At 41.0% G+C, this 26,653-nt stretch overlaps 1 protein-coding gene across 3 annotated transcripts in view; it reads left to right on the plus strand.

The window, feature by feature from the left end:
* ttll7 (tubulin tyrosine ligase-like family, member 7) overlaps window positions 1-26,653 on the plus strand; it is a 129,795-nt gene that overhangs the window by 32,870 nt on the left and 70,272 nt on the right. For 2 of the 3 annotated variants that reach the window (XM_082156733.1, XM_082156734.1), the window contains exons 2-8: window positions 8,250-8,446; window positions 9,322-9,456; window positions 10,096-10,217; window positions 17,134-17,201; window positions 17,321-17,479; window positions 20,643-20,859; window positions 22,353-22,517. In XM_082156733.1, coding sequence (XP_082012859.1) covers window positions 8,422-8,446; window positions 9,322-9,456; window positions 10,096-10,217; window positions 17,134-17,201; window positions 17,321-17,479; window positions 20,643-20,859; window positions 22,353-22,517 — 891 coding nt within the window. In that variant the 5' untranslated portion in view covers window positions 8,250-8,421. Of the gene's footprint in view, window positions 1-8,249; window positions 8,447-9,321; window positions 9,457-9,520; window positions 9,549-10,095; window positions 10,218-17,133; window positions 17,202-17,320; window positions 17,480-20,642; window positions 20,860-22,352; window positions 22,518-26,653 lie in introns of those variants that run through there. The other variant, XM_082156735.1, reaches the window with a different exon arrangement.

A 26,653-nucleotide genomic window follows, 5' to 3' on the forward strand; every position in this document is an offset into this window, starting at 1 on the left:
TGAGGGAGTTAATAGTGACAAAATTCGTGAACTTCGTCGCGCTACTGATTTATCTCTCAGAGCTACCAAAGAGACCGCCAGAGCAATTGGGCGGTCTATGGCAGCGCTGGTAGCTACTGAAAGACATCTTTCGTTGACGCTGCGTCAGGCTCGCACCCTCTGAGGGGGGTTCCAATTACACCAGAGGCCAGCCTCGAGAGGCTGGTTCCCTTAGTAGAATTTCTGACAGAATGGAAGAATCTGCCGAATATATCTCTATGGGTCCTGCAGTTAGTAGAGAAGGGTTACAGAATCCAATTTGGTTCTCGTCCACCACGCTACAAAAGGGTGTTACTCACATTAGTACAGCCCGAGCAGGCTCTGGTAATGGAGCAAGAAGTGGAGGCTCTATTAGCAAAGGAAGCGATAGAGCAGGTGTATCCACCCGACAGAGAATCGGGTTTTTACAGCCGTTATTTCATTGTTCCAAAAAAGGATGGAGGGTTGCGTCCCATCTTAGATCTTCGTCGTTTGAATCGTAGAGTTCAGAAACTCAAGTTCAAAATGCTGACACTCAAACAGATCGTGACTCAAATCAGGTCCGAGGACTGGCTTGTCACGATAGATCTAAAAGACGCTTGCTTCCATGTCTCCATCCTCCCTCAGCACAGGAAGTTCCTAAGGTTCTCTTTCGGGGGCAAAGAATACCAGCATCGGGTGCTTCCTTTCGGTCTAGCTCTATCACCCCGCACATTCACGAAGTGCATAGATGCAGCTCTGGCCCCGCTCAGGCTGCAGGGCATACGCATTCTGAATTACATAGACGACTGGCTGATTTTAGTAGAATCAGAACAGTTGGCGGTTCGGCATCGAGATGTCGTCCTCGCTCATATGCAGAAATTGGGGTTGAGGCTCAATGCCAAGAAGAGTGTGCTGTCTCCAGTACAGAGGACCACTTTTCTTGGAGTAGTCTGGGATTCGGCCACGATGTGAGCCGCTCTATCGCCCGCTCGTGTAGCCGCTATCCTCACAGCCATGAAAGAGATAAAGCTAGGCCAGTCACGCACTGTGAAACAGTTTGAGAGACTGTTGGGCCTTATGGCAGCAGCGTCCAATGTGATACCCTTTGGCGTGCTGTACATGAGACCTTTGCAGTGGTGGCTCAGAACCAGAGGGTTCTCCCCGAGGGGAAACCCACTTCATACATTCAAGATCACGCGGTGGTGTCTCCGCGCCTTGGCTATATGGAGGGAGCACTGGTTCCTGTCCCAGGGTCCGGTACTGGGAGCTCTTTGCCATCAGGTTGCGATATCGACAGATGCTTCCCTTACCGGCTGGGGAGCGGTAATGGAAGGCCGCTCAGCTCAGGGTCTGTGGGAAAGTCATCATCTCTCTCGGCATATAAATTGCCTGGAGATGATGGCTGTCTTCAATGCGTTGAGGCACTTCCTCCCAGACCCATGTGCTTGTCCGCACAGACAATACATCGGTGATCTCTTACATCAACTGTCAGGGGGGGCTGCGTTCACGTCCACTATACAAACTGGCGCACCAGATCCTCCTGTGGTCTCTGGGGAAATTACACTCTCTGAGGGCAGTGTATATACCAGGGATTCAGAATATAGGAGCAGACACCCTGTCGAGGCAGGGGCTGAGGCCAGGGGGATGGAGACTCCACCCCGAGGCGGTGGAGATCATTTGGGAATTTTACGGCCAGGCAGAAGTGGGTCTGTTTGCGTCTCAGCATACGACGCACTGTCCACTTTGGCTCTCCCTTACACACCCAGCCCCCCTGGGGCTGGACGCTATGGTGCAGACATGGCCGAGGCTACGTCTGTATGCTTTTCCTCCTGTTGCTCTGCTCCCAGGAGTTCTGGAGAGAGTCCGCCTGTACGGAGTAAGCCTACTGCCAGTAGCACCACGCTGGCCGAGTCGATTCTGGTTTGCGGACCTGATTCATCTCCTCGAGGGCCCTCCCTTGGAGATCCTGATCAGGAGAGACCTTCTGTCTCAGGCCGGGGGCACTATATTTCACCCCCGGCCAGAGATTTGGAAGTTGTGGGCGTGGCCCCTGAGGGGGCACAACTCTTAGAGAGTGGTCTCTCAACCGAGGTTGTGGAGACCATTCTTAGCTCCAGAGCTCCAGCTACGAGGAAACTTTATTTACTCAAATGGAATGTCTTTTCTACTTGGTGTCACCAGCAGCAGTGCAACCCCGTCCACTGTTCTGTTGGGTCAGTAATTGAGATTTTACAAGATTTTACAAGAGTTTTTCATCAGGTCTATGTCCTTCCACCTTAAAAGTTTACGTGGCGGCCATTGTGGCTTTCCACGCCCCGGTGGGGGGTACATCTCTGGGTCGAGACCCACTTATTACTTGTTTTCTTCGTGGCACGTTGAGGTTGAGACCTGCAACACGCACTAGGGTGCCGGCCTGGGACCTTGCAATAGTATTAGAAGGCCTTTCTAGGGCTCCATTTGAACCCCTAGATTCGGTCTCAGAGAAGTTTCTCACATTTAAGACCATATTTCTTCTTGCTATTTCGTCCCTTAAAGTGTCGGAGACCTTCAGGCCCTCTCGGTTTCTCCCACCTGCCTTGAATTTGCACCTGGGATGGTCAAAGCTTTTCTCTTCCCTAAACAGGGATACGTCCCTAAGGTATCGACCAATATTCCGAGGCCTATTATGCTACAGGCTTTCTGTCCTCCTCCATTTACATCTTCGGACCAGGACAAGTTGAACTTTTTGTGTCCAGTGTGAGCATTGGATCCTTATGTTCATCGGACTTCTTCCTGGAGGAAGTCCGACCAATTATTTGTCTGTTTCGGATCACCTAAGAAAGGTCTTCCTGCTTCTAAGCAGACTATGAGCAAATGGATAGTCGAGGCTATCTCTCTTGCCTATGAGTCATCTGACCTTCCGTGTCCTCTGGAGGTTAGAGCTCACTCTACTAGGCGTATGGCGGCCTCTAAAGCCTTGTTATCTGGAGCCTCTTGAGTTGTCTGTGATGCGGCAGGCTGGTCCTAACCGCTCTCATTCGTCAGATTTTATAGCCTAAAACTGGACGCTACTCCAGGGTCTCGGGTTCTTAATGCTTGATGTACTAGTTCTGTACGGGCTGACACTCAGGTTCTTGAAATTATGACGATTTGGGTATTCTCATTCCCAAAGCGTCATCGACGCATCGCGAGTTCCTTGATGGGGAACGTCTCGGTTACGACTGTAACCTTAGTTACCCGAGAAGGGAACGAGACGATGCGTCGCTCTGCCATACTTCCTTCATCCCTGTGATCGACTTTCTTCGGCATATTTCGAAGCTAGTGCCGGTTGCACCGGATGTGCTTTTATCCTTTCCTGGTCATGACGTCACCCGCCTGTGACGCTCACTCCCGCCATTGGACTAGTTGACATTCCCAAAGCGTCATCGATGCATCGTCTCCTTCTCTTCTCGGGGAACTAAGGTTACAGTCGTAACCGAGACGTTTTTCCTCTCGCGATAAGTCATTCCAAAAATCATAGCAACGGACATTGGTAGGTTTATGTATCTCAGCCACCACACTGGACATTATTATTAATCAAAGGAGACATATGTGTGTTATCCAATCATTAATGGCAAGGAACGACCCTTAGCCGATACTTGAGAGTGGCACATATGAGGTGTTTCTGGGTGTTTCTCACTCATTTCTGCTTCGAGGTCTTGATTGTGGCTTTTCTTTTAGGTTTAGAATCCAGTATTCCTGTAATTCTTCTGTCTTTTATGAATTTAATAAAGGAACTCTGTCTCGTATTCTGTCCAAACATACGTCACCTACGTCAGGTGACCTGTAAATGCACAAAAACTGTTTCCATTGCAGTTTTGTGAAATATTTCTTTTTCGAATTGCCTGAAAAACCACCTCATGTGAGCGTAAAAACTTTTTTGCGATAAATGGGAGTTTTTGAGAAATGTACGTGTTTCCATTGGCCGTATTTTCAATTCGCAATTTCAATTTGCGCAATTTGAAGGGTAATGGAAACGCGGCTACAGTCACCTGACTTGAACCCCATAGAAAATCTCTGGTTGGATTTATTACTGAACTAGAGGCCATTGCTCATGAGGGATGGGCTAAGATTCCTCAGAGACGTTTCCAGAAGCTGGTGTCTGGTTATACATCTCGTTTGCAGCAGGTCATAACAGCACAAGGGTGTTCTACTAAGTACTAAAGATGTTTGCCATGATGGGGTTCATTAGTTTTGAGACTGCAGGAGTCATTAAATGTAGCATTTTCAGTTGAATTTGGGGAAACCTTTTGAAACATTTGTTGTGTTGAGCTATTTCATTTACTTTTTGTAATATCCTCCTGGATACTGTTATAAGCATGAGCCCCGTCTGATTGGTCGTGGCGGAGGTGTTGCAACCATTTATAGAGATATTCTAAATGTTACTCAGAAAACGGGTTATAAGTTTATTTCATTTGAAGCACTTGTACTAAATGTTACGCTCTTAGATGTTAGAAAAACATCCCTATTATCTCTAGCCTTGGCTACCGTATATAGACCGCCAGGGCCTTACGCTGATTTCCTAAAAGAGTTTGCAGATTTTCTCTCAGACCTATTAGTCAATGTCGATAAAGCATTAATTGTTGGAGATTTTAACATACACGTAGATAATCCAAATGATGCGTTAGGAGCTGCGTTTACAGATTTATTAAATTCATTTGGGGTCAAGCAAAACGTCACCGGACCAACACATCGTCTTAATCATACACTCGATTTAATTATATCACATGGAACCGATCCAACCGATATAGATATCATTCCACAAAGTGATGAAGTCACTGATCACTACATGGTAACTTGCATATTACGTACTGCTGTAATATGTCATGCGGCGTCGCGTCATCAACCAGGCAGAACAATCCTCCCATCCACCATAGATAATTTCTCAAATTGCTTATCTAATCTGTCTCAGCTGCCGCCTGAACCCAAACAAACAGATGAACTAGAAGAACTAACTAGCACTATGAGCACCATTCTCTCTAGAACATTGGATGTGGTTGCACCTATTAAATTAAAAAAGGTCAGAGAGAAAAATAAAGCACCATGGTACAACAATACTACGCATGTTCTAAAGAGAGAAACCCGTATTTTAGAGCGTAAATGGAAACAAACTAATTTAGAGGTCTTTAGAATCGCGTGGAAAGACAGTATGTCACGTAATAAAAAGGCCCTAAAAGCGGCCAGGGCTGAGCACCTCCGCAAACTAATAGAAAACAACCAAAACAATCCAAGGTTTTTATTTAACACCGTGGCTAGACTAACAAATAAACAGACGTCACCCGAACAAAATATCCCGTTACAGTTCAGTAGTAATGATTTCATGAACTTCTTCACTGAGAAAATAGAAAGCGTCAGAACCACAATTGTAAACGTTCAATCTTCAATCGCGCCTTATAATTCAGCTTCAATTATCACCCCGCAAGAACAATTACAGTGCTTTACAACTATAGAACAAAAAGAGTTAAATAAACGTATCACTTCATCTAAAACAACAACATGTTTATTAGATCCTATACCAACTAAACTACTGAAAGAAGTGTTACCTGTAGTGGAAGAGCCTCTCCTCAATATTATTAACTCGTCTTTATCTTTAGGTCATGTTCCAAGAACATTTAAACTGGCAGTTATAAAACCTCTCATTAAGAAACCACAATTAGATCATAATAATCTAGCAAATTATAGACCCATTTCAAATCTTCCATTTATGTCTAAAATATTAGAAAAAGTGGTGTCCGCTCAACTGGGCTCTTTCTTGCAACAAAATGATATCTATGAAAAGTTTCAGTCTGGATTCAGACGGCATCATAGCACTGAAACTGCGCTCGTTAAAATCACAAATGATTTACTTTTAGCTTCTGACCAAGGCTGTATCTCAATACTAGTTTTACTTGATCTTAGTGCTGCGTTCGATACTATAGATCATACATTACTCTTAGATCGACTACAAAATTATACTGGTGTTCAAGGACAAGCACTAAGCTGGTTCAAATCATACCTATCTGACCGCTACCATTTTGTCTATTTAAATGGAGAAAAATCGATCATAACTCCAGTAAACTATGGAGTGCCGCAGGGATCTGTATTAGGCCCTCTGTTATTTTCAATATATATGATGCCACTTGGAAATATTATAAGGAAACATGGAATTAGTTTCCATTGTTATGCTGATGACACTCAAATATATATTTCATCCCGGCCGGATGAAAACGCTAAATTTTCCAAATTGACAGAGTGTGTTAAAGATATAAAAGTTTGGATGACGCGTAATTTTCTTTTATTAAATCCAGACAAGACAGAGGTAATACTTATCGGTTCAAAAAACCGCCCACAAAACCTCGCACAACACAATGTCCTGTTACTTTATCCTCTACAGTAAAAGACCTGGGTGTTATACTCGATTGCAACCTGTCTTTTGAAAATCATATTTCATATGTTACAAAAACAGCCTTTTTCCACCTTAGAAACATTGCTAAGCTACGTAATATGCTATCAGTTTCTGATGCAGAAAAGTTAGTTCATGCATTCATGACCTCGAGACTGGATTACTGTAATGCTTTATTAGCTAGTTGTCCTGCATCCTCAATAAACAAGCTACAGTTAGTCCAAAATGCCGCCGCTAGAGTTCTTACGAGATCAAGAAAATATGATCATATAACACCGATTTTATCATCACTGCATTGGTTACCTATAAAGTTCCGTATTAATTACAAGGTATTGCTACTGACTTATAAAGCCCTAAACGGCTTAGCTCCAGTCTATTTAACGGATCTTCTATCACCCTATAATCCATCGCGCTCTTTAAGATCACTAAATTCAAGGCTTTTGGTCATACCTAGGATATCCAGAACCACCAAAGGAGGGAGAGCATTTTCACATTTGGCTCCAAAACTCTGGAATAGTCTTCCTGATACTGTTCGTTGCTCAGACTCGCTCTCCCAGTTTAAAACTAGATTAAAGTCTCATCTCTTCAGCCAGGCATTCATATAATCCTACAGTTCAAACTACAATCCGGCCTCTAGCTCATAAATGCCAGAGGAGAACTGGCCCCCGACTGAGCCTGGGTTCTCCCAAGGTTTTTTTTTCTCCATTAGGTCACCTGATGGAGTTTTAGGACACCATTAGGTCTCTTGATGGAGTTTTTCGGTTCCTTGCCACTGTTGCCTTTGGCTTGCTCAGTTGGGGATATTTTGGGGATATTTAATTTAATTTTATCAATCAATAAATTCCTCTTGAAACAAACTTTGTTGTATTATTTTAATTTAATACTGTGAAGCTGCTTTGATACAATCTGTATTGTGAAAAGCGCTATACAAATAAACTTGACTTGACTTGACTTGACTTTTGTCTGATTTGTTCATTGCAAACAGCTGAAAGACTATCAATTTTGCCAAAAAAAACCCTGATTTGCAATGGGGGTTGAATAACAACTGTATGTTGAATATTGTCAATATATTTGTGAAAAATCTTTATGCATTTCCTCTAAGCTATCAGGATGCATTTATGCATTTCCTATATGCATTTCACCCACCTACTAAAATTTTTATTCAGATTCATCATTTTTAAATGGGACCTATTATGCAAAATTCACTTTTAGATTGTCTTTGAACATAATTATGTGTATACACAACCATCCTATTGCGTACTTAATCGCGTACTGTCTAAGTAGGTACTACATTTGAATTTACTTTGCAACCATTCAAAAAGTAGGCTACTCTCTAAATATTATGAATATGGGTAGTATGTATGAAATTCGGATATACTGTACTACATCCACCACTGTTGTTTGTCATCCTTGTGTCAAAAGAAAGTATTGCCTTGTTTTTGAGTTTGATGTTAATATAGAGCATGTTGTGCTGTTAGACGTGTGCTTTGCTGCGTGACAGATTACAGACATGTAAAGCGAACATTAGAATGTTAAACATGGAAAATCTCACAGGCTGATGATCCAGTGGTGCTAATGTTGCGTTTGCTTGACAAGAAGCAGACAGACCCTCATCGGCTGAAGCCCCCGTCAGGCAGCAAGAGCTGATCAGTGAGGTGAAACCTGCTGTCAACGGCGCTGATAGGTTTGAGTGACACAGAAAACGTTTGGCCAGACTGTGCAGTTCCCTCGCTTTTCTTCTTTGTCTGACATTACCAATCTTCCGCTTTCTCTCTCTCTCTTCCTCAGACACCTTGTCTATATGCCCATCTGTGGTTGTGTGAAAAAGCCTTGACCTCTTTCCTTATAGATATCCGGTCTACAACCAACCTTCACCCCGTCCCCTGCCTCATGATCTAAGTGGACAGATGATATTGCCACCTCCTAAAACTGTTGTCACAAAGACAGCGAAGAGGAAGTAGATTGGTGCCAAACTGTGCCTCAAAAGTCTCTGAGGCAGTAAGAGATCAGCTGTTGGAGATATGCCCTCACCCCCCAATGATGGAGGTAAGTTCGATACAATTACAACTGTGACCCCAAAAGCTCACCCAGAATACCAGAGCATACATGCAGACCCTTTATGCCCAATGCCCAAAAGTAAAGTACTTTTAAAAACTTGAAATTTGAAGGTTTTTAATTGAAGGAGTTTTAAAGTTTGAAGTTTAAAGGTTTTGAAGGGCATACGGTCTACCAGAAAAAAAAAAAATTAAAGGGATACTTCAGGATTTAGCATTAAGCTTTGTATCAGTGGAAAACCTGTAGTATTTTCGAATTACCGTGCTTTCCACCCTCATATCCCCCTGAGACGAGATATTTATGTATTTTTTTGTCTGGAAAAAATCCTCCGATGACGCAAAAATCGTCATTTTGCGTCATCTGAGGATTTTTTGGCCAGAGGCGAGAAACTACAGCCAGTAGGTGGAGCTGTTCCGCATGTTTTCAACCCGCCCATAGGAGGTGGGATCTGATCTCACTCACAGAATGTACACACTACACACAGTGTCAAGCCGTCTTAATTTGGAAGCTAAGCTAGCAGGCTATTGTTCTGTGGAGAAAGCTGAGTAGTAGGAGAAATCTGAGTAGTAGGGGTTACCATCCTCTTTTTCCTGGACCTGTCCGGCCGCCGAGATGGTCCAACATGTCCGGGATTCGGCTTTTGCTTTCTGCAGTCGCCATTCATTGTTTACATGCACACCTTTTGTCAGATCAGCCTTAAGGTCTGTGCCGAGTTTGGTAGTTGTCACTTTAAAGCTCTAGGAAGAATTACAGTCAGAAATTTTAGAAGAAAAAGTTTAAATGGAATATCAGTATGTTGGCTTTCTCAAGCCAACATAAAAACCTTAGTGAACTGTCAGTCACTAAATGTTCTTCATGTTCCACAGACGATCAAGGAACGTCCCCCATGAACATACCACCGGCACTATCCAATCAGAATGGAGTAAAGAGGAAGGTCCACACCAAGAAGAAGAAGAAGGGTTTCATAACAGCCAACGTTGCAGGAACAAAATATGAGATCGGTAGGAAAAACGATTTGTTCATTATGTCAAACTTGTTGATGAAAGGGGACATTCACACAAAGCGTTTTGGTATTTAAAAATGCGAGATGCAGGTCAGTGGAACTAAAAAAAATAGCAGACTTCTGACACAGATTTTTTTTGTTTTTCTACATCAGCCTGGAATTGCACAGTTTTTAAATTATTTATAATGATTTATGAAACACAAGTACAAGTATAATTCTTTACAGTAAATCTCTCAATTAACAGTCATATAATTACTTAACAGGCATGTCAAGATTTCTAGCTTTGGTTTAACCGGATTTCAGTCTAAGCCACACCGATTTGGTTTTATCCAGTAATGCTGATATTTATGGAAAAACAACATCATGATTATAATATTGCCAATTGCTACAGCTATGTAATGTTTTTTTTGGAAAGATAATGAAATGCAGACAAAACATTCTTAAAGCACTTGGGTTGATGCATAAGTCATGCATAATCATTATTAAAGCATGAGTTTTTATTTAAAGTAAATAACAAGATATCTGTGGATGAATTCTACTAATGAAGTCAGTTGTTTGTGCTCATTGAAAAAGAAAGATGATCCAGTATTGTCAGAGTCAATGCATATCAAAGGAATCTAATTTGATTTATTTGCAGTTCGTATCGTCATTGAGGAGATGACCTTTCATAAAGCCAGAGATGAGGATGAGATGGCCAATCTCATCTGGAACGACTCTGCCGTGCAACATGAGAAAATCGCTGAGCTCAGGAACTACCAGGTACTCTGATTTTCCTTTCAGTTCAAAGAATGAAAACAAAAAACAAACTAACTCCTCAATGGTTTCCTCTTATTTTCCCTGGATTAAGAGATGTGACCTTTACCATGGCTTATACTCATTTCCCCATCATCCTTCACAGGCATTTGCAGTTTAATCAACAGAAGTCATCTAATGTACTGTATATAACCTTTATGGCTAAAGTACTATAGAGTAGTAAAGCATCAATTGAGGTCACCTGAGGTCAGCAAATTGGTCAGGAACAGATTTGAACCAAAGTCCGTTTTAGGGCAAGTCAGTTCATTCAGCAGCCATTGAACTGTGGCTGCTTTCGAAGGATTAGCAATCGTTCAACTTGTTCCCTTGCTGCAGGCATACCCTAAACTGATTTCAGACAGGCTTCTGAGGCGGCATAAAGGTGATCTACAACAAAATAGAGAGACTATTGTGATAACCAAGCGAATATTTACTTAAGACAATATTAATTTCTTGCTTGAGATAAAAATATTTTTTAGTTCAACTCAAGGGATCAAACACACAGGGGTGCTTTTCTTAAAGCCAACTATGGTCGCAAGTTCTGTCGTTAGCAATAGAGTTCAATGGAACTTGCGACCATAGTTGCGATGTTTGTGTAGTTGTGTAGGTCCCATGACCTACGTTTGGGAAACGCACCCCAGGATAGTAGAATAACATAGGCAGTGAAGGATACATATATGTTGCCTTCAAAAATCGATCAGATGAAGGTTGACGGGATGTGTCAATCTTTGGATTCGGACATTCCTTGTTGGCTTCCTACCTCCGCCTGCAGAAGAAGAATTTTTTACAATTTGAATGGAGCCTGTGTTTCAATAATATATGTCAAACCAGAAATAAAATCTGGTAACATAAACTTAGCTTAAATCAGGCCAAAAAAAAAAAAAAAATCAGGCTGTCCATCTTATGCGCATATATGTTGTAGAGTAAACAAAAAGCTGACAATACTATCTGTTACGGCGTGGCTATACGAAGCACACAATGAAGACGAAAGAGATAACAATAACAGTCTTTATCATAATCCACAAGGTAAACTCAGGAGAAATGTTGGAGAAAACACAACCACATCTTATATTAACAAGACGGGACAAAGAACCAAACAAAATGGAGTAGATATAATCAGACTAAATGAGATAATTATTTGAACTACAAGTGAACAGAATCATAATCACAGGAACAAACAGGCACACACTATGAAACTAGAGATTGGTGGCTGACTTGAAGCAGTGCATCCGGTTAGAAATTGTGTCAACTTGAGACAGCGCATCGCCATGTGACTGTGACGTATGGCAAGTATGGCAAGATGCGAGATCAGCCGGCTGGTTCATTCTGACGAATAGGAATCTAGCTAGAGAAGGCTACTTTGAGTGAAACTAAACGAGCCAATGCACATTGGCGTGGAATCATTTGCATCAAACCTTCGTGGATGAGTCATGTACCCATTGTGGGAAGATGACCATCTCGGAGCTGCGGTCGAGACTCTCGTTCCTGCAAAGGGGCGGAGGCCCCGTGCCTGCGCCTCGATCTTACCCTCCTTAGAGGGTTGCTTTGGGCACTGACACGGGAGACCTGAGGATCACGGTGAGCGTACTTCCTTCGGGGAACCAACCCCCTAGGAACCCTCATCCCTCTCACACTCCGCAGCCAGTAGAGCCGCCAACGGAACGCGTTGGACCATCCTCGAGGTGTGTACCAGTCGTTTCCTTTGGTGCTCCCCGCGATTAACAGATGTCGATCGCTGCATCAGAGGGTGGGTCAGACCTCTCCGTGGACGACGACTCTGCGCCGCTGCCTCCTTCAGGTGTGCCAGCTGTGCCCGAGTTGCACCCGGAGATGATGGCCATGCTTTCCTGGGCTGCCTACAGGACCGGGCTCATGTGGAACCCTCCACCATGTCCCGAGCCCTCGAGGCTGGATGATTGGTATATCGGGGTGGCGCGCGCTGGTTCTTAGCAACCCACCCCAGTGCCTTTCTTCCCGGAGGTGCACGAGGTGCTCAGGGGAACGTGGATGGCACCTTTTACTGCCAGAAACCGATGGCTTCTCCTCCCTCACCACCCTTGATGGGGGGATGGCTAAGGGATACACGCGTATCCCGCCAGTGGAGCTGGCCATTGCAATGCAGCTGTGTCCTAACTCCACTTGTCGCGGAGAACCGTGTCTCCCTTCCCAGGCCTGTAAGTACTCGTCGGACTTAACCGGCAAGGCTTACAAGGCCTGTGGGGAAGCCACCTCTGCTATGCAACCCATGGCGTTGCTGCAGGTCCATCAGGCCAAGGCACTGAAGAAACTGCACGAGGGTGGTCACAATCCACAAGTTCTCCAGTGTTCTTCGTGCGGCGAAGGTCACCGTGCGGTCAGTGGGTCGTGCGATGTCCACACTGGTGAGCAGTGAGGAGAGCAGTGGGGGGAGAGAATCCTCACCACTCTCATCCGCCTCTTCTATCGCCAGCAGGCCGGCGAGTGTGTGGTTTGAGAATTCAATCCTGCACCTCCTCCCAGAGAGAGCCTCCCGAGCCGCGTCCCTGTGTTCCACCTCGCTGCCCCACTCTGGGTACGCCTACGGTCCCTTTGGTCCCTACTTCATTGTACCCCAAAAAGGAGGTGGGTTACGCCCGATCTTGGACCTGCGAGTTTTGAATCGGAGCCTCCACAAGCTACCGTTCAAAATGCTCACGCAGAAACGCATTTTCGAATGCATCCTCCAAATTTGCGTCTCCTCTAGTGAACCTACTTGCGCAGACCCTGTGCAAAGTCAGGGAGGACGAGGAGTAGGTCCTTCTGGTGGCTTCCTATTGGCCCACCCGGACCTGGTTCCCAGAACTCATGCTCCTCGTGACAGTCCCTCCCTGGCCCATTCCTCTGAGGAAGGACCTTCTGACTCAGCGTCCGGACCTCTGGAAACTCCATATCTGGTCCAGAGTCCTGCACGGGTCCGATTTTGTAAACCCGCACCCGCCCGTACCCGCAGTGCTTCAAACCGCATCCGACCCGTTATCCGTCAACAGCACTAATTAAAATCCGCACCCGACCCGCTTAAAATAGAACCGACACCCGACCCGCACCTGAAATAAAATCAGTTTAGCCAATCACATTATAGACACAATTACAAAAATGTTTATTGCCAGGTCATACAGAAGTTAAAACGACAATTAACACAAGGACAACTCCAGCCGAAGCTGTCAAAAGGCCGGTACATGAAGAACATGGCAAACGTTACCACAAAACTGAGTAACAGACGCGGCTACAACACTATATCTGCCACGCAATTTCGTCTAGCCTACATCTGACAATTTCGGGTTCAAACACGCCCTGCACACCACACATACTGAACAGTGTTAAATTTGAAAAATACTGTTCGATAGAACTGCTTGGTTTGTTACCACAGTTATCTGCGTGCTTCCTCGGCGATGAAGTTCCACATTTGCGGCTATCCAACACGAAAATGCATGCAGCACAATATTGTTTTCTTCAGATAACTCCAAATTTCTCCCACACACTGGACTTGCCTTTTGATGACGTATTGTCAACAAATTTACAATCTCCACTAGCTATTCTTTTCTTCAACTCCTCAGCATCCATCTCGACGACTGCAAGCAGATCGCGCGCGCGGTTATGAGGAATTTTTCAAAGTGAAAGTAGTAGCCTAGGTAACGTTATAGATCCTGGGAGGGCGTGGCGCGTGGGCACAAATAAACTGATGTGGATTTTAAATTATTTTATCAACTTGAAATACAGGAATATTTTTGTAGATGTGTTCCTAAAAATGTGCATATATTTTTACGTTTGCATGTGATTGTTTTAAACCCGTGTTTAGACCCGTGTTTCCCCCGTGTCCGACCCGACCCGCACCCGTATCCGACACAGTTGGATATTTTTCACCCGTTTGAGCGGGTACCCGAACCCGTGCAGGACTCTAATCTGATCCCTGGACAGGACGCGGAGGTTCTTGGTGACTTACCCCCAGAGGTACTTAACACCATTACTTCTGCACGGGCGCTGTCCATATGTGATCGAGACGTTTCGTGTTATTCGAACACCTTGACTTCAACTAATGCTCACAAATCTGCATTTTTATAACAGTAAAAGCTCTTTTCATATAGTCGCGATGTTATTCTGTGTCATGTTTATCAAAATAAAACTGAAAAAAACGTAGACCCCACTTCATTGGTATTTAAATAGTGTATATATAAATAGTATAATAGTATTATGTTGAACTTTATTCTTGTACAAACAGACGCTGTATTTAGCAGTACATAAAGTATTAAATGGAAACGTATCTGAAACGTCTGTGTATTTGACAAATGTTGCATTTATTTCACTCCAGCTATGGTAAAGTATGCAAACACAGTGTGAGCTGTCACTACGGGATGCAGAAAGTGTCCGTCTTCACGTCTCCGTTTCCCCGCCTGCACACGTCAACTCTCGCCGATCGGTTACATACAGCCGCAGCCGATGTCTAACACACCTAATGTCACACAGGCAAACCAGAACAAAGAATAATGAAAACTAAATCAAAACAGAGCACACACGTTACACCTATCCAAAGGCTATGAGTTGTCCACTTGTTCTCATTATACATTTTTGTCCAATCTGTATAGCAGTGGCGGCTGCTGGTCTTTCAAAGAGGGGAACTCATTTTCGGCCTACATCATAAAAATTGTCAATTTATTTATACGTAAATTCTGCCCAACGTTCCTTTTCAAGAAAATGCTCTGTGACCATATCGTTCCAACTAGGCGTCTTTTCCAGTGACTTGACCAGTGTCCTCTCAATGGCCAGCAGAGTTAGGTATAATTGTATAAATGTAATAATATAATAAAGGTATAAATAATAATATAATAAAGTATAATAATAATACTAATAATATATAGGCCTAGGCTATTTTTAATTATTTTAATAATTATTGTTTTAATTATTACTAATACTATTATAAAAAATATAATAGGATAAGTAATAATAGAATAAAGGTATAAATGTATAATTGTGTGAAATGTATTATGAAAAATGGCTAGCAATTTCGACAAGAAAATACCAAGAAAGAGGTAGCAGCAGTTTGTCTTTTGACTATCACTTGAAAAATCCGCGATGGGACTGAGCTCCAATAGCTTCAGCGGCAGCGACTTTTTATTGTATGAAATCGCTGTCAATCAAAAGGAGATGCAGCCCCTCCAATCATCACGCGGAAGCCCGGAGTCCGGGCCAGCCCACTCCTCATTCACCCCCAGAGACGCTGAGCGTCCGTGGGCGGGACATAATCGCAGCATTTATCCAATGACCGTCTAGTTTCGAAGCGCTGAAAAAAACTGTTCAGAGCAGCCCCATTGAAGTCAATGGACGCTGGGCTTCAACAGGGAAATGCACTGTCTGTGACACTACGGGAATGTATGAGAAGGAAATCGAGTCAGCCGACCTGCCGTATGTAGCTGATTCTGAACGAACTCGTCTTTGAGATGAACGTTTTCTAACGCATTTTTAGTCAATAAAATGTTAACACAATAGTACATATTTGACCATACATTTTTTTGACATTATAGGGGAAGCCAAGCTTCCCTTGCAGTCTTAAAGAAATCCCCACTGCTGTATAGCTATTCTCAAAACACACACACACACACACACACACAAAAAACACATTGCAGCCTGGCAGAAAGTTATAGGATTTGGTCTCTGTTTATGTGGTCAGTACTTTTACTAGCATCAGATTCAAAGCTGTCAGAGGTCAAAGCAGTTTGACGTTAACATTTTGATAAGCTAAAAGCACAATACTCTAATATGTGTTTTTATGCATATCACACAAACAATAATGGGTATTCTGTTTTAAATGACACTGAATATTTTTACTAATCCATTTCAGAGGTGAAACACGTTAACAATCAGTCATTCTCTCACATCGTCCAACATTTTTTATTTAATTTCTCACTGAGCTTACATTGCATTCTGGAATTGTCTTCTGTGTAAAGGATATATGCTTTCTGTCTTAAAATTTAGCAAAATTAAGGTATCTTAGGAGGCATCTTAATTAAAACAACCTTAAAGGAATGCATCACCTAAAAATAAAAAAATAAATCATAATTTACTCCCCCTCATTAAACCACTGGAGTTACACATTTGGTTACATATCAGAACCAATTGCATTTACTTGGAAAAGAGCAGCTTCAAAATTTCTCCTTTTGTTTTCTGGAGAAGGAAAGTAATAGGGAATGTTTTATGTTTTCTTGTCTTTCATATTGAAACAAATGACCTTTACACCCAATTCATATGGCATAAACGGTCTGTATGAAACAATAGTGTATTGTGTTAGTGTGAAAAAATCAACTCTGCTTGTCGGTCTAATATTATATACACAATATAAATAATTGGCTTTGATGCTTTGATCCATGAAACACTTTTCATACAGTTGTGTTCTGTGTTGTTTTCTTTTTTGGGAAAAGCATGTTGTGTGCACCCCCCCACTCACCCCCTCACACTTTCCTGTGATTGGCTTAGCTGCCAAGCTACAGGTCATATGAGTCAAATTAATGGCCTTGTTCAGCCTCATTTGCTCAAATACAGAAAAACTCACCAGCCCCCATCCCTTCCTCTTTGCATTCAAAGCAATTCATTCATCTGTCAGTACCTACAACTACATGAGCTCTGATGCAGAACCAATTACCTTGGCCCTTAGAGTCAAAATTGATCGTCTTTTTTAGTTTTAAATTAAAAACAATGTGGGGAACTAAATAGGGGTTAAGAAAGGTCTGACAACCACCTTTTGTTTTGAGTCTGTAATTGGACATAAATGTCAAAATATTATAGTCTCAGTTCAAGACTTGGGCTCTAATGTTGTGTTTTTCCTCTAAGAGGTGAATAACCGAGTGTCCTCTAACAGTGTGATTATTTTCCTCAGAGGATAAACCATTTCCCAGGAATGGGTGAGATCTGTCGGAAAGACTGCTTGGCAAGGAACATGGCCAAGTGAGTTGAAAACATGATACCATATCAGATACATGACTGATTACATCTGCCTTCCAGCCAAGAGACATTGACTTTACTCTTTGTTTTTATTCATTTTAATACCCTCTTCTTTTCCTTAGAATGATTAAAAGTCAGCCTCAGGAATATAGCTTCATCCCCAAAACCTGGATCTTCCCAGCCGAGTGCACACAGTTCCAGAACTATGTAAAGGAGTTGAAAAGAAAACGCAAGCAGAAAACATTTATCGTTAAGCCTGCAAATGGAGCCATGGGCCATGGGTAAGTTACAACAAACTGGAAGTTTTGCATCCTGTGGAGTATTATTATTTTTTAAATATATAGATTATTTGTCATTTTCCCTATGAACAGCATACTGCTACAAAAGTGGCAAACATTTTACAGTAACAATTTGTTCAACTTAGCATTCTCCGAGAATCTTAACATGCAGTAGTACAGTTTGTAGGATACCCTGATCAGCATAGCCTACTTTATTGGCTCTGGAACAGTATCCTGATTAATTAGTCGTTGTTAAATAAACCTACTACGCTTATGAATAGGGTTGGGTTATAGGCTGCAAGAAGCTGCATGAAGTTCCGACCATATGCATATTTGGATCAGATTTGAGCTTTCGTTGTGTTGAAATATTTGAACTTTTGTGGTTATGTGACCGCCCAGCTGGTTGTGTGTATTCTAATAAAAATTTTGAGCATGAGGTGAGAATTACCAATATTTTCTATTAAAATGTTTTTTTCTGTAAACTATTTTTAAAAAATATATAATTTAATAAGCAGAGGGTAATGGCTGGTTTATGTCCAATTTGACAGTTCAGTGCTGCTGCCATTAGGGGTGAAATGTGACAATCGTCTGATATTATGAAAACACAGATGGAAGTTAAAAGTAATCCTGAATAGCTGGGTTAGGGTTAGGATTGTGATGATCTGATAGGAGTGTCGCTCAATGTTTTACTTATATTGGCCAGAGGAGAACTGCCCCCCCTCGAGCCTGGTTTCTCCCAAGGTTTTTTTTCTCCATTTCTGTCACCGATGGAGTTTTGGTTCCTTGCCTCTGTTGCCTTTTGGCTTTCTTAGGTACGTTTACACGACAACAATATGCTTAAAACGGAGAAGTTGTTCCTTTGAGTTTTCCGCGTACAGACGACACCATTGTCAAACCGATCCCCATTCACACAGATCCGCAAAAACAACAAAAAAGGCTGTATTCTGCTGCCAGGCCATTAGTGTGCATGTGCATGATGTCATCGTTTTCAGAGATTTGTGTTTTTGTTCTTTACACGGAGACCGTTTTAAAAAGTTTCAAAACGCATAAAAAGTGTTATGTTTTTAGTTGAAAACGGTGTTGTGTAAACAGCCCCTTAGTTAGGGGACACTTAATTTTCAGCAGTATTATTGATTTACCTGTTCTTAGAAAATTGAAATGAGATCTGAACCGATCTGGATCATGACATCACTGTTTTCTACAGAGCTGCTTTACAACTGAATTGGACTCATTTTTTTAATTTATTTTTGTATGATCTTTACACAGTTATTGAACAAAACTGAATAAATACTGAACTGACCTCAGCTGACCAATGACACTATTTTCTTTTTAGAGCTGCTTTACAGCTGAATTGAACTCTGTTTGCATCATTGAATTATTATTTTCCTGTTTATCCCTGTAAAGCTGCTTTGAAACAATCTCTGTTGCATAAAGTGCTATATGAATAAAGGTGACTTGACTTGGCTTAAATAATATTGTGCCACCACACGCATTAATCCGAATGGCAAACTTGAAACTGAACTCTAACCCTAATAATACACCTAACCCCAGTCCTTTATCCTAATGCTGAAACCTCATACCTATGCTAAAAGTGTACAGCCGCAGATGGGGCACCTGATTTATTTATGACTCTCTTTTATCCGTTTGTAAATTAATATTTCTATGGTCATACGCTACAGCAAGCCAGTACTTATTAAAATGAGAAGTCATCAAAGGTTGAATTATTGTGCTGCATTTAACAAGTGAAAGGAGATCGTCTGCTAGGCTAGAGATTAAATTTGAAAAAGCATAGCGTGACGCAGGAAATTAAGTTATATCTTCCTACGTAATTTATTTTTCAGGCCGAAAACTAAATGAATATTGTTTGCGTCTAAGCAGAGGCTTGTTAAAAACTGTGGCGGGCTAAAAGACGAGATCCCCACTGGTGCCAAATTAAACAGTCAGCCAAAGTGGGTTTTGATTACCTGCCATCAGCCCTCATCAATCATGTCATGCAATTCAAACAACCCCATTATCCTCTACAACATAACACAACACAAGCTACTGGACGCTAAACACACACCTGAGCCAACGGACGCCAAGCGCAGGACTAGAGACTGTGTGCCAAAACGGTGGAGATAAGGAAGATTGGCCAGTGCGCTGCTTTTGGCTGAGCATCAAATTCAAGTTCTCAGAACACCCTTTGCAAAGCAGAAACAATTAATATTTAATTTTTAATTATAAATACATTTTTTATTTATTAAAAAAAACACCTTTCAACGATAAGCAGCTATGGATGTGGCATTTCTTATTGAAAACAGAATGCATTTGAAGTGTAATAAATCCTAGAAATCCCTCAAGAGCCACTTATTACGCTAGAGACTCAATCGCAGTAAATCATTTTTAATTGTTTTAATTGAGAGAATGGAGCGTCTCAATGTTACGCAGGTCTTTTTGCAGCCCATGTTCCTGTTTGGTCATTTTCTGCAATGTTATGCTTGTACTAAACAAACAACCGTAAATGAGTCAAATGTATCATGAGTCACTAGAGAATCTTTCGTAACATCACAACTCATGAGAACGTTCAGCTGTGTTTTAATAGTGCTGAACCTCTACATTGAATTGCACCAAGAACAAGCAGACAAATTCTTTTGCAATATTTATCAGCTGACATAGCTAACAAATGAACTGTGGTGATCAAGCCCTCTTTCAGCAGCTTGTGGTCCTTGGAAAGTTGACGTCTCAGGTAATTGTTGAGGCCATGGAAACCGGACGAAGAGAAACATGTATCCAATTAAGTCAATGCAGACCAATGGTCGTATATATTTTACCGTCAAAATTGTTTTTCTAAGGCCCCTTTGTTTGTTAAACATCCAAACCTCACTTTTTTCATGTGTTTGGTACTGGTGAACACATCGTTGTCTGTATTCTAGAACAGCCAAGAGCTGGAGATCTGTTCAACATCAAAATCAAAGGAAATAAATGATGGCAGGGCTTAAAACAGACCAATACGTCTGGTCTTATTAACCTGGGCCTAGTCAGGGCCCAGGGGCCAGCGATAGAGACAACGCCTTATTAAACTCGCTCTCTCTGATATGCTTCAGAGGTTTGGATTCTTAACCAACAATAAAATATGCACCACATTTTAGGGATGTGCTCTGATTGAATCTTATCCATTTTCTCCCAGGATATCTCTGATTCGAAACTGCGAAAAGATCCCGGTCCAGGACCACTTCATTGTGCAGGAATACTTGGACAAGCCTTTCCTCATGGAGGGCTACAAGTTTGACCTGAGATTCTACATTCTTGTTACTTCCTGTGATCCACTGCGTGTCTTCCTCTACAATGACGGCCTGGTTCGAATGGGTACAGAGAAGTACCACACCCCAAACGAGTCCAACCTGGTAGGTTGGCTTATGACATCATTAAAGCGATGTGAACATTTGAATTCTATGTAGTAAATGAATTAATTGTAAATGAACTAATAAAAAGTCATCAAAATTTACTTCATTAAAGGGTTAGTTCACCCAAAAATGACAATTCTGTCTGTAATTACTCACCCTCATGTTGTTCCAACCCCGTAAGACCTTCGTTCATCTTTGGAACACAAATGAAGATATTTTTTATTAAATCTGAGAGCTGATCACTCCTCCATAGGCTTCTAAGTGATTGAAACTTGCTGGCCCAGAAAAGTTATTAAAGAGATCGTTAATATAGTCCAAGTGACTACAGTGGCTCAATCTTAAGTTTATAAAGCGACGAGAATACTTTTTGTGCGCAAAAACAAACAAAAATAACGACTTTATTCCACTATTCATTTCCTTCTCTCTGGGCCTCGAGTTAGTTTACGTAGTGTTTTTGCGCTGCGCGTCTGTGTTACACGTCACCACGTAGGCTCACTATTGGTCGACGCTTGTCATGTGTGTGATGCGTGGTGACGTGCAACACAGACGCACTACGAGGCCCAGAGAGAAGGAAATGAATAGTGGAATAAAGTCGTTATTTTTGTTTGTTTTTTGCGCACAAAAGTATTCTCGTTGCTTGATAAACTTAAGATTGAGCCACTGTAGTCACTTGGACTATATTAACGATCTCTTTAATAACTTTTCTGGGCCAGCAAGTTTCAATCACTTAAAAGCCTATGGAGGAGTGATCAGCTCTCAGATTTAATAAAAACTATCTTAATTTGTGTTCCGAAGATGAACGAAGGTCTTACGGGGTTGGAACAACATGAGGGTGAGTAATTACTGACATAATTTTTGGGTGAACTAACCCTTTAATGGTCAAAACCCTCTACTCCATACTACTCAAATAGACACTTTTCACCATCACGCCAATCCTGATAGATAAAAGCAATTCTTCATAGCTAAAAGTATACAGTATGCTGCAAATGCTGTTTCATATTGACTTTAACACTCTTATACAAGGTAACAGATTCATTAGAGTAAACACCATATTTAATGTGATGACAATGAGATTTCTAAACAAGTTCACACATTGTAAAGTATGTGCAAATGACATATTGAAAATCTTCCTAAAACTGTTCTAATGTAAATGGTTGAAATGTAACCATCTGTAAAACCTTTTTTTTTTCTTTTTTTTTTTTTTAACTGTCATATTGTAGGATCTTCATTAAAACATGTTGCATTAAAAAATTTGGCATTACATATATTAATAAAATATTATTGTATTGCCAATATTTTTTTAAAAACCATTCTGTGAATTGTTGTAAGAGAATTGTTGAATAAGAGAACAATTTATATAATATTGGCTTTATTTACATAGATTTACTTCTTTCAGCTGCCAAAACACTGACATTATGCTTTTTTTTCCACAAAAAAATAAATAAAAATTGGCATCTATGCTCTGATACACTTTTATTTTTTAATACCCTCAGAACCAGCTGTACATGCACTTGACCAACTACTCTGTAAACAAACACAATGAGAACTTTGAGCGAGACGAAACGGTGGACAAAGGCAGCAAGCGGTCTATTGGGTGGTTCACAGAGTTCCTTCGAACCAACGATTACGACGTGGCCAAATTCTGGGGCGATGTATCAGTGAGTTGTTTTTATTTTATTGCTTCTCTTTGTTATCTTTTAAATTTAGGGCTGCATGATACAATGGAGAAATGTGATGTACAATATAACTTGTTTGATAATAGAGTGGTGCAGGAATGACGTCAGAACCTGGATGTCTAATTCGCCGCTGGTTCTTTCGAGATTTTCTTATTGGGTTTTATAATGGGGTTTTTCAAATAATGAGTAAAATAAAGCCTGTGGTAAATATAATTTGTCTTGACTATACTTTGACGTTTTGTTCTACAACATACACTGTACACACTCTCACCCCAAGCTGTCTAATCTAGTTGCTTATTAAAAAGTACATTTTCAGAAATGAACATAACTACTTCAAAATTTGCGTTTTCACTATGGGTGTCTGTCATTTACGTTGTAGAATAAAACATCAAATCATCATCAGGTTATGGTTATCAAAGGCTTTATTTTACATATAAATCGAAAAAAAGAAAACCCCATTATAAAACCCCATAGGAAAATCTTGAAGGAACCAGCGGCGAATTAGTCTTCCAGGTTCTGACGTCATACCGTCATACTTATTCAATTTAATTGATTTTCAAGTATGTTTAACCATTACTAGAAATGGGCTATACCATTTGTTATTTTTAATCTGATACCTTCAAGGCCAGTATCGATACCAATACCTCTAAACTAAACTCTTAAATTATTTTAAGAATAAAATGGGAATTTATACCCACTTAATATTATATTTGAAAGCCATGTTTTAACATCCAATAGGCCTAAACTGTGAATTATTAGGGCCTGTGCTCCGATGGTGTGAGGAGCCTGTTGGAATTGCTCCGTTTATTAGATTATGCTTTTGTTTACACTGTCAGAAATAAAATGTTCTAGAATTGTACTTTTAGCTTCTCACTGGGACAGTAACCTCAAAGGTCGACCTTCTCTATCTCTAAAAGGATGCATATTAGTAGCATAAGTGTCATGGTTGTTAGTGAGAGAGGACCCGAATGCAGAAATGAGCGATGACAAGATTTATTGACATTACAGTAGACAAGGCACAAGATGTAACTGAGGAATGAAACAGTCCAAACAGTTGGGACAGCCCACACACTGGGAAACAGGCTGGTCGGGGGTGAGACTGAACCAGACACGATGACCAGTGATGGAGACTAGGCAGCGGCTGAGAGAACCGGAGGCTTGACACTTGGTGATGAGAATTGATGTACAATAGCACCAGACTGATATACAGTAGCACCAAGACTAGCTGCCAGGCCGGGAGAATCAGCGACCATGGAGGAAGCAGGGCAGGAATCAACATGAGACACACATGCAAGACAAGAAAAAAAAGAGTACTGAATGGAGCTCAAGCGTAATTCAGGCAGACCATGGCGTGACAGACAGCTATCAGCTCATCCGTAACTTCTCCCACTACCAGTTAATCAAGGCAGAAGTTCATCCATACACTCATTTGCTTTAGTCTGTCGCACAGAAATGCGTTATGCCAGATTTCAGTTCGCACAGACAGACACTTCAGTCTGTCACACAGACATGCTTCCCCATCCTCCATCCTCCATCCTCCATCCCTAACTCCTCCTCATGCAGGCACATGATTGCTCAATCTTGTCCAATCTCATTACAGTACTTGTATTACAGTACTTCCGCATGGAATTATGTAACTGGCGCTTATAAAAATTCTGGTTAATTGCCTTAGGCTCCGGGGGGTTCAAACCTCAGCTAGGTTTGCTTGTGGACAAACCCTCAAGCTGAACACTTCAGAGCAAAGCCTGACGGCAAATAACATTTAGAGCCTCTACAATAATCGTAATCAAACAGAGTGGTCCTAAAAAAAAAAAAAACACGATAAAAAACACAAACACTGCCAATAGATATGACTTGAGAAAACAAAATAAAGAAACTAAAAATATAAGCTTGCAAAAAAAAAGAAAAAAAAGTAATAAACAAAATAAATAATACTAAATAAATAAATAAACAAACTGGAACTGCAAACAAAAGAATAAAACAAAACGAGACTGCAATCTTTCAGGGAACTAGAGAGAAAATAAAATAAAAGACTAGATAGCAACGAAATCAAGAGAGAACTAAAAAATAAGGCTTGGGAGAACTAGAGCTAAAACAAAGACTGGAGCTTGACTAGAGTAAGAAAAATTTAAACATCAAAATAAAATAAATGCAAAACTAGACTGGCAGGAAAGACTAAATGTAGCGGTGTCTAATAAGACCCGTAGACACAGGCAAGCTAAAATGCATACAAAGAACGCAGACAAGGCACACAAAACAAACCAGCAAAGACATGAGGGAAAGGAGCACAATATAAAGGGAGCAGAGACCATGAAGAACAGGTGAACACAATCAAGAAAACGAGAACTAGACAAGGACTAAAAAAGGGGGCATGGTAACGGGAAATAAGGAGGTGGGACGAGAGGAGCACATGGCCAACACAAACAAAGACAGTGCCATGTTCTCAAGCGCAAGACAAACAAAGAAACATTAAACAGAGACAAAACAGACAAGGCTCCCAGGACAGGACCCTGACAAAATGATTCAAGTATGCACCCTTTAAGATAAGATAAGAGGTGTACCTTTGAGGATACCTTATGAAAAATAACCATGGTGTTACACAAGTAAAATTTTAGTAACCATGTTTTTTTATTATTACCATGGTTTTACTACAAATATCATGGATAAAATATTGTTCCTGTATTGGTAACCATGGTAAATTTCTGGTCACTGGAGTTTTACTACAAATACAAAAGTCACACTGTAATTACTGTAGTAAAACCAATGGTTAATTTGTGTAAAGGCATGCCAGTGACATGCTGTTGTTGTACCCCCAAAGGTCAAACTTTTGCACATTTTTTGACAGATTTATTAACAACAATTTACAGAACATAACATGATCCATTTGAACTTTTAACTATCAATTTAAATAACTGTGTGTACGCATACTTTTACTGGAGTGAGCGAAGTACTGAATTAAACAGAAAACTCTATTTAAACTCTGTTATACATCTGATATACACATTTAGATAAAACATGCCACTCTCATTCATGGAGTTAAGCACTGAAATAAATAATAGATAAATAATAATCGATTCGCACATGACCCCGTCTAAGCAGATGGCTTAGCAACATAGACAGTTATAATGACAGACACAGAAGAACTCGCTCAGTGATCGAACGGTCCATTGACCGGTTTGAATAAGTCCGTTAACAAAGTGACTGTTTTAACAGTAACACAGTTGCTGAATCATAAAAAAAAAAAATCTTACTGACGTCAAACCTTTAAAATGTGTACACTTTTAATTTGTTTATTGTGAAATAGCTCTCGGAATAACTGCGTATATTCAGATGAGTAGGAGAAATAGTTGTAACCTACACAATTATTTGCTAACATAGTTTATTTTTCCACTTAGAAGCTTATTTTTATGCACTGAATTTAAAATTACTGGTTAAAAACACACCTTAGGATCTATATTTTTGCCTGAGGATCAATCCTTTCGTTACAACATCAGTATTAATACTTTAGGATCAATCCGCCCATCCCTAACCATTAGTCATATAGCATATTGTGCTTGGACTTAATGAAGATCTTCAGATCTTATAGTTCTTCTTTTTGCAACTCCTTTTAACAAGCTAACACAATTAGAGCCTTTCACAAAGGTCATGCTTTTTCATAAATTTTTCATGTGCTATTTTTTTATTATCTATGTAAACTTGCACTAGATGGACAGTTGCTGTGTATTTCACTTACTTTTTAGCTTTTTGCACCACTAGCAATGTCTTTTTAAGGCACTGTCAAGTTAAAAGAAGTTCTACAAATTATGCATATGATGTCATCGCTTCACACACGTCAGAAGACATGGCTCACCCAGATTTTTATCCACATTCCCATTAACTTAACAGATTAATGGCTTTAATTTCATATCGCAATGCATATCACAACCCTGATGATAAGCTTATCGAGATTTGCAGTATTTTTCAGAATTCGATAGATCATGCAGCTCTACTTTAATCAGCCTCCTGGCTCAGGTTTCTCAATTGCATCAAATGTTCCTTTCAAAAAGGAATCTGTTTCCTGTCAGTGTGTTACCAGTGTGACAGCTCTGCCCTTATCTTTCCCCTGCTTCTGTTTGCAC

This window comes from Leuciscus leuciscus (assembly GCF_965113295.1).
Source record: "Leuciscus leuciscus genome assembly, chromosome: 23".
Lineage (NCBI taxonomy): Eukaryota > Metazoa > Chordata > Actinopteri > Cypriniformes > Leuciscidae > Leuciscus > Leuciscus leuciscus.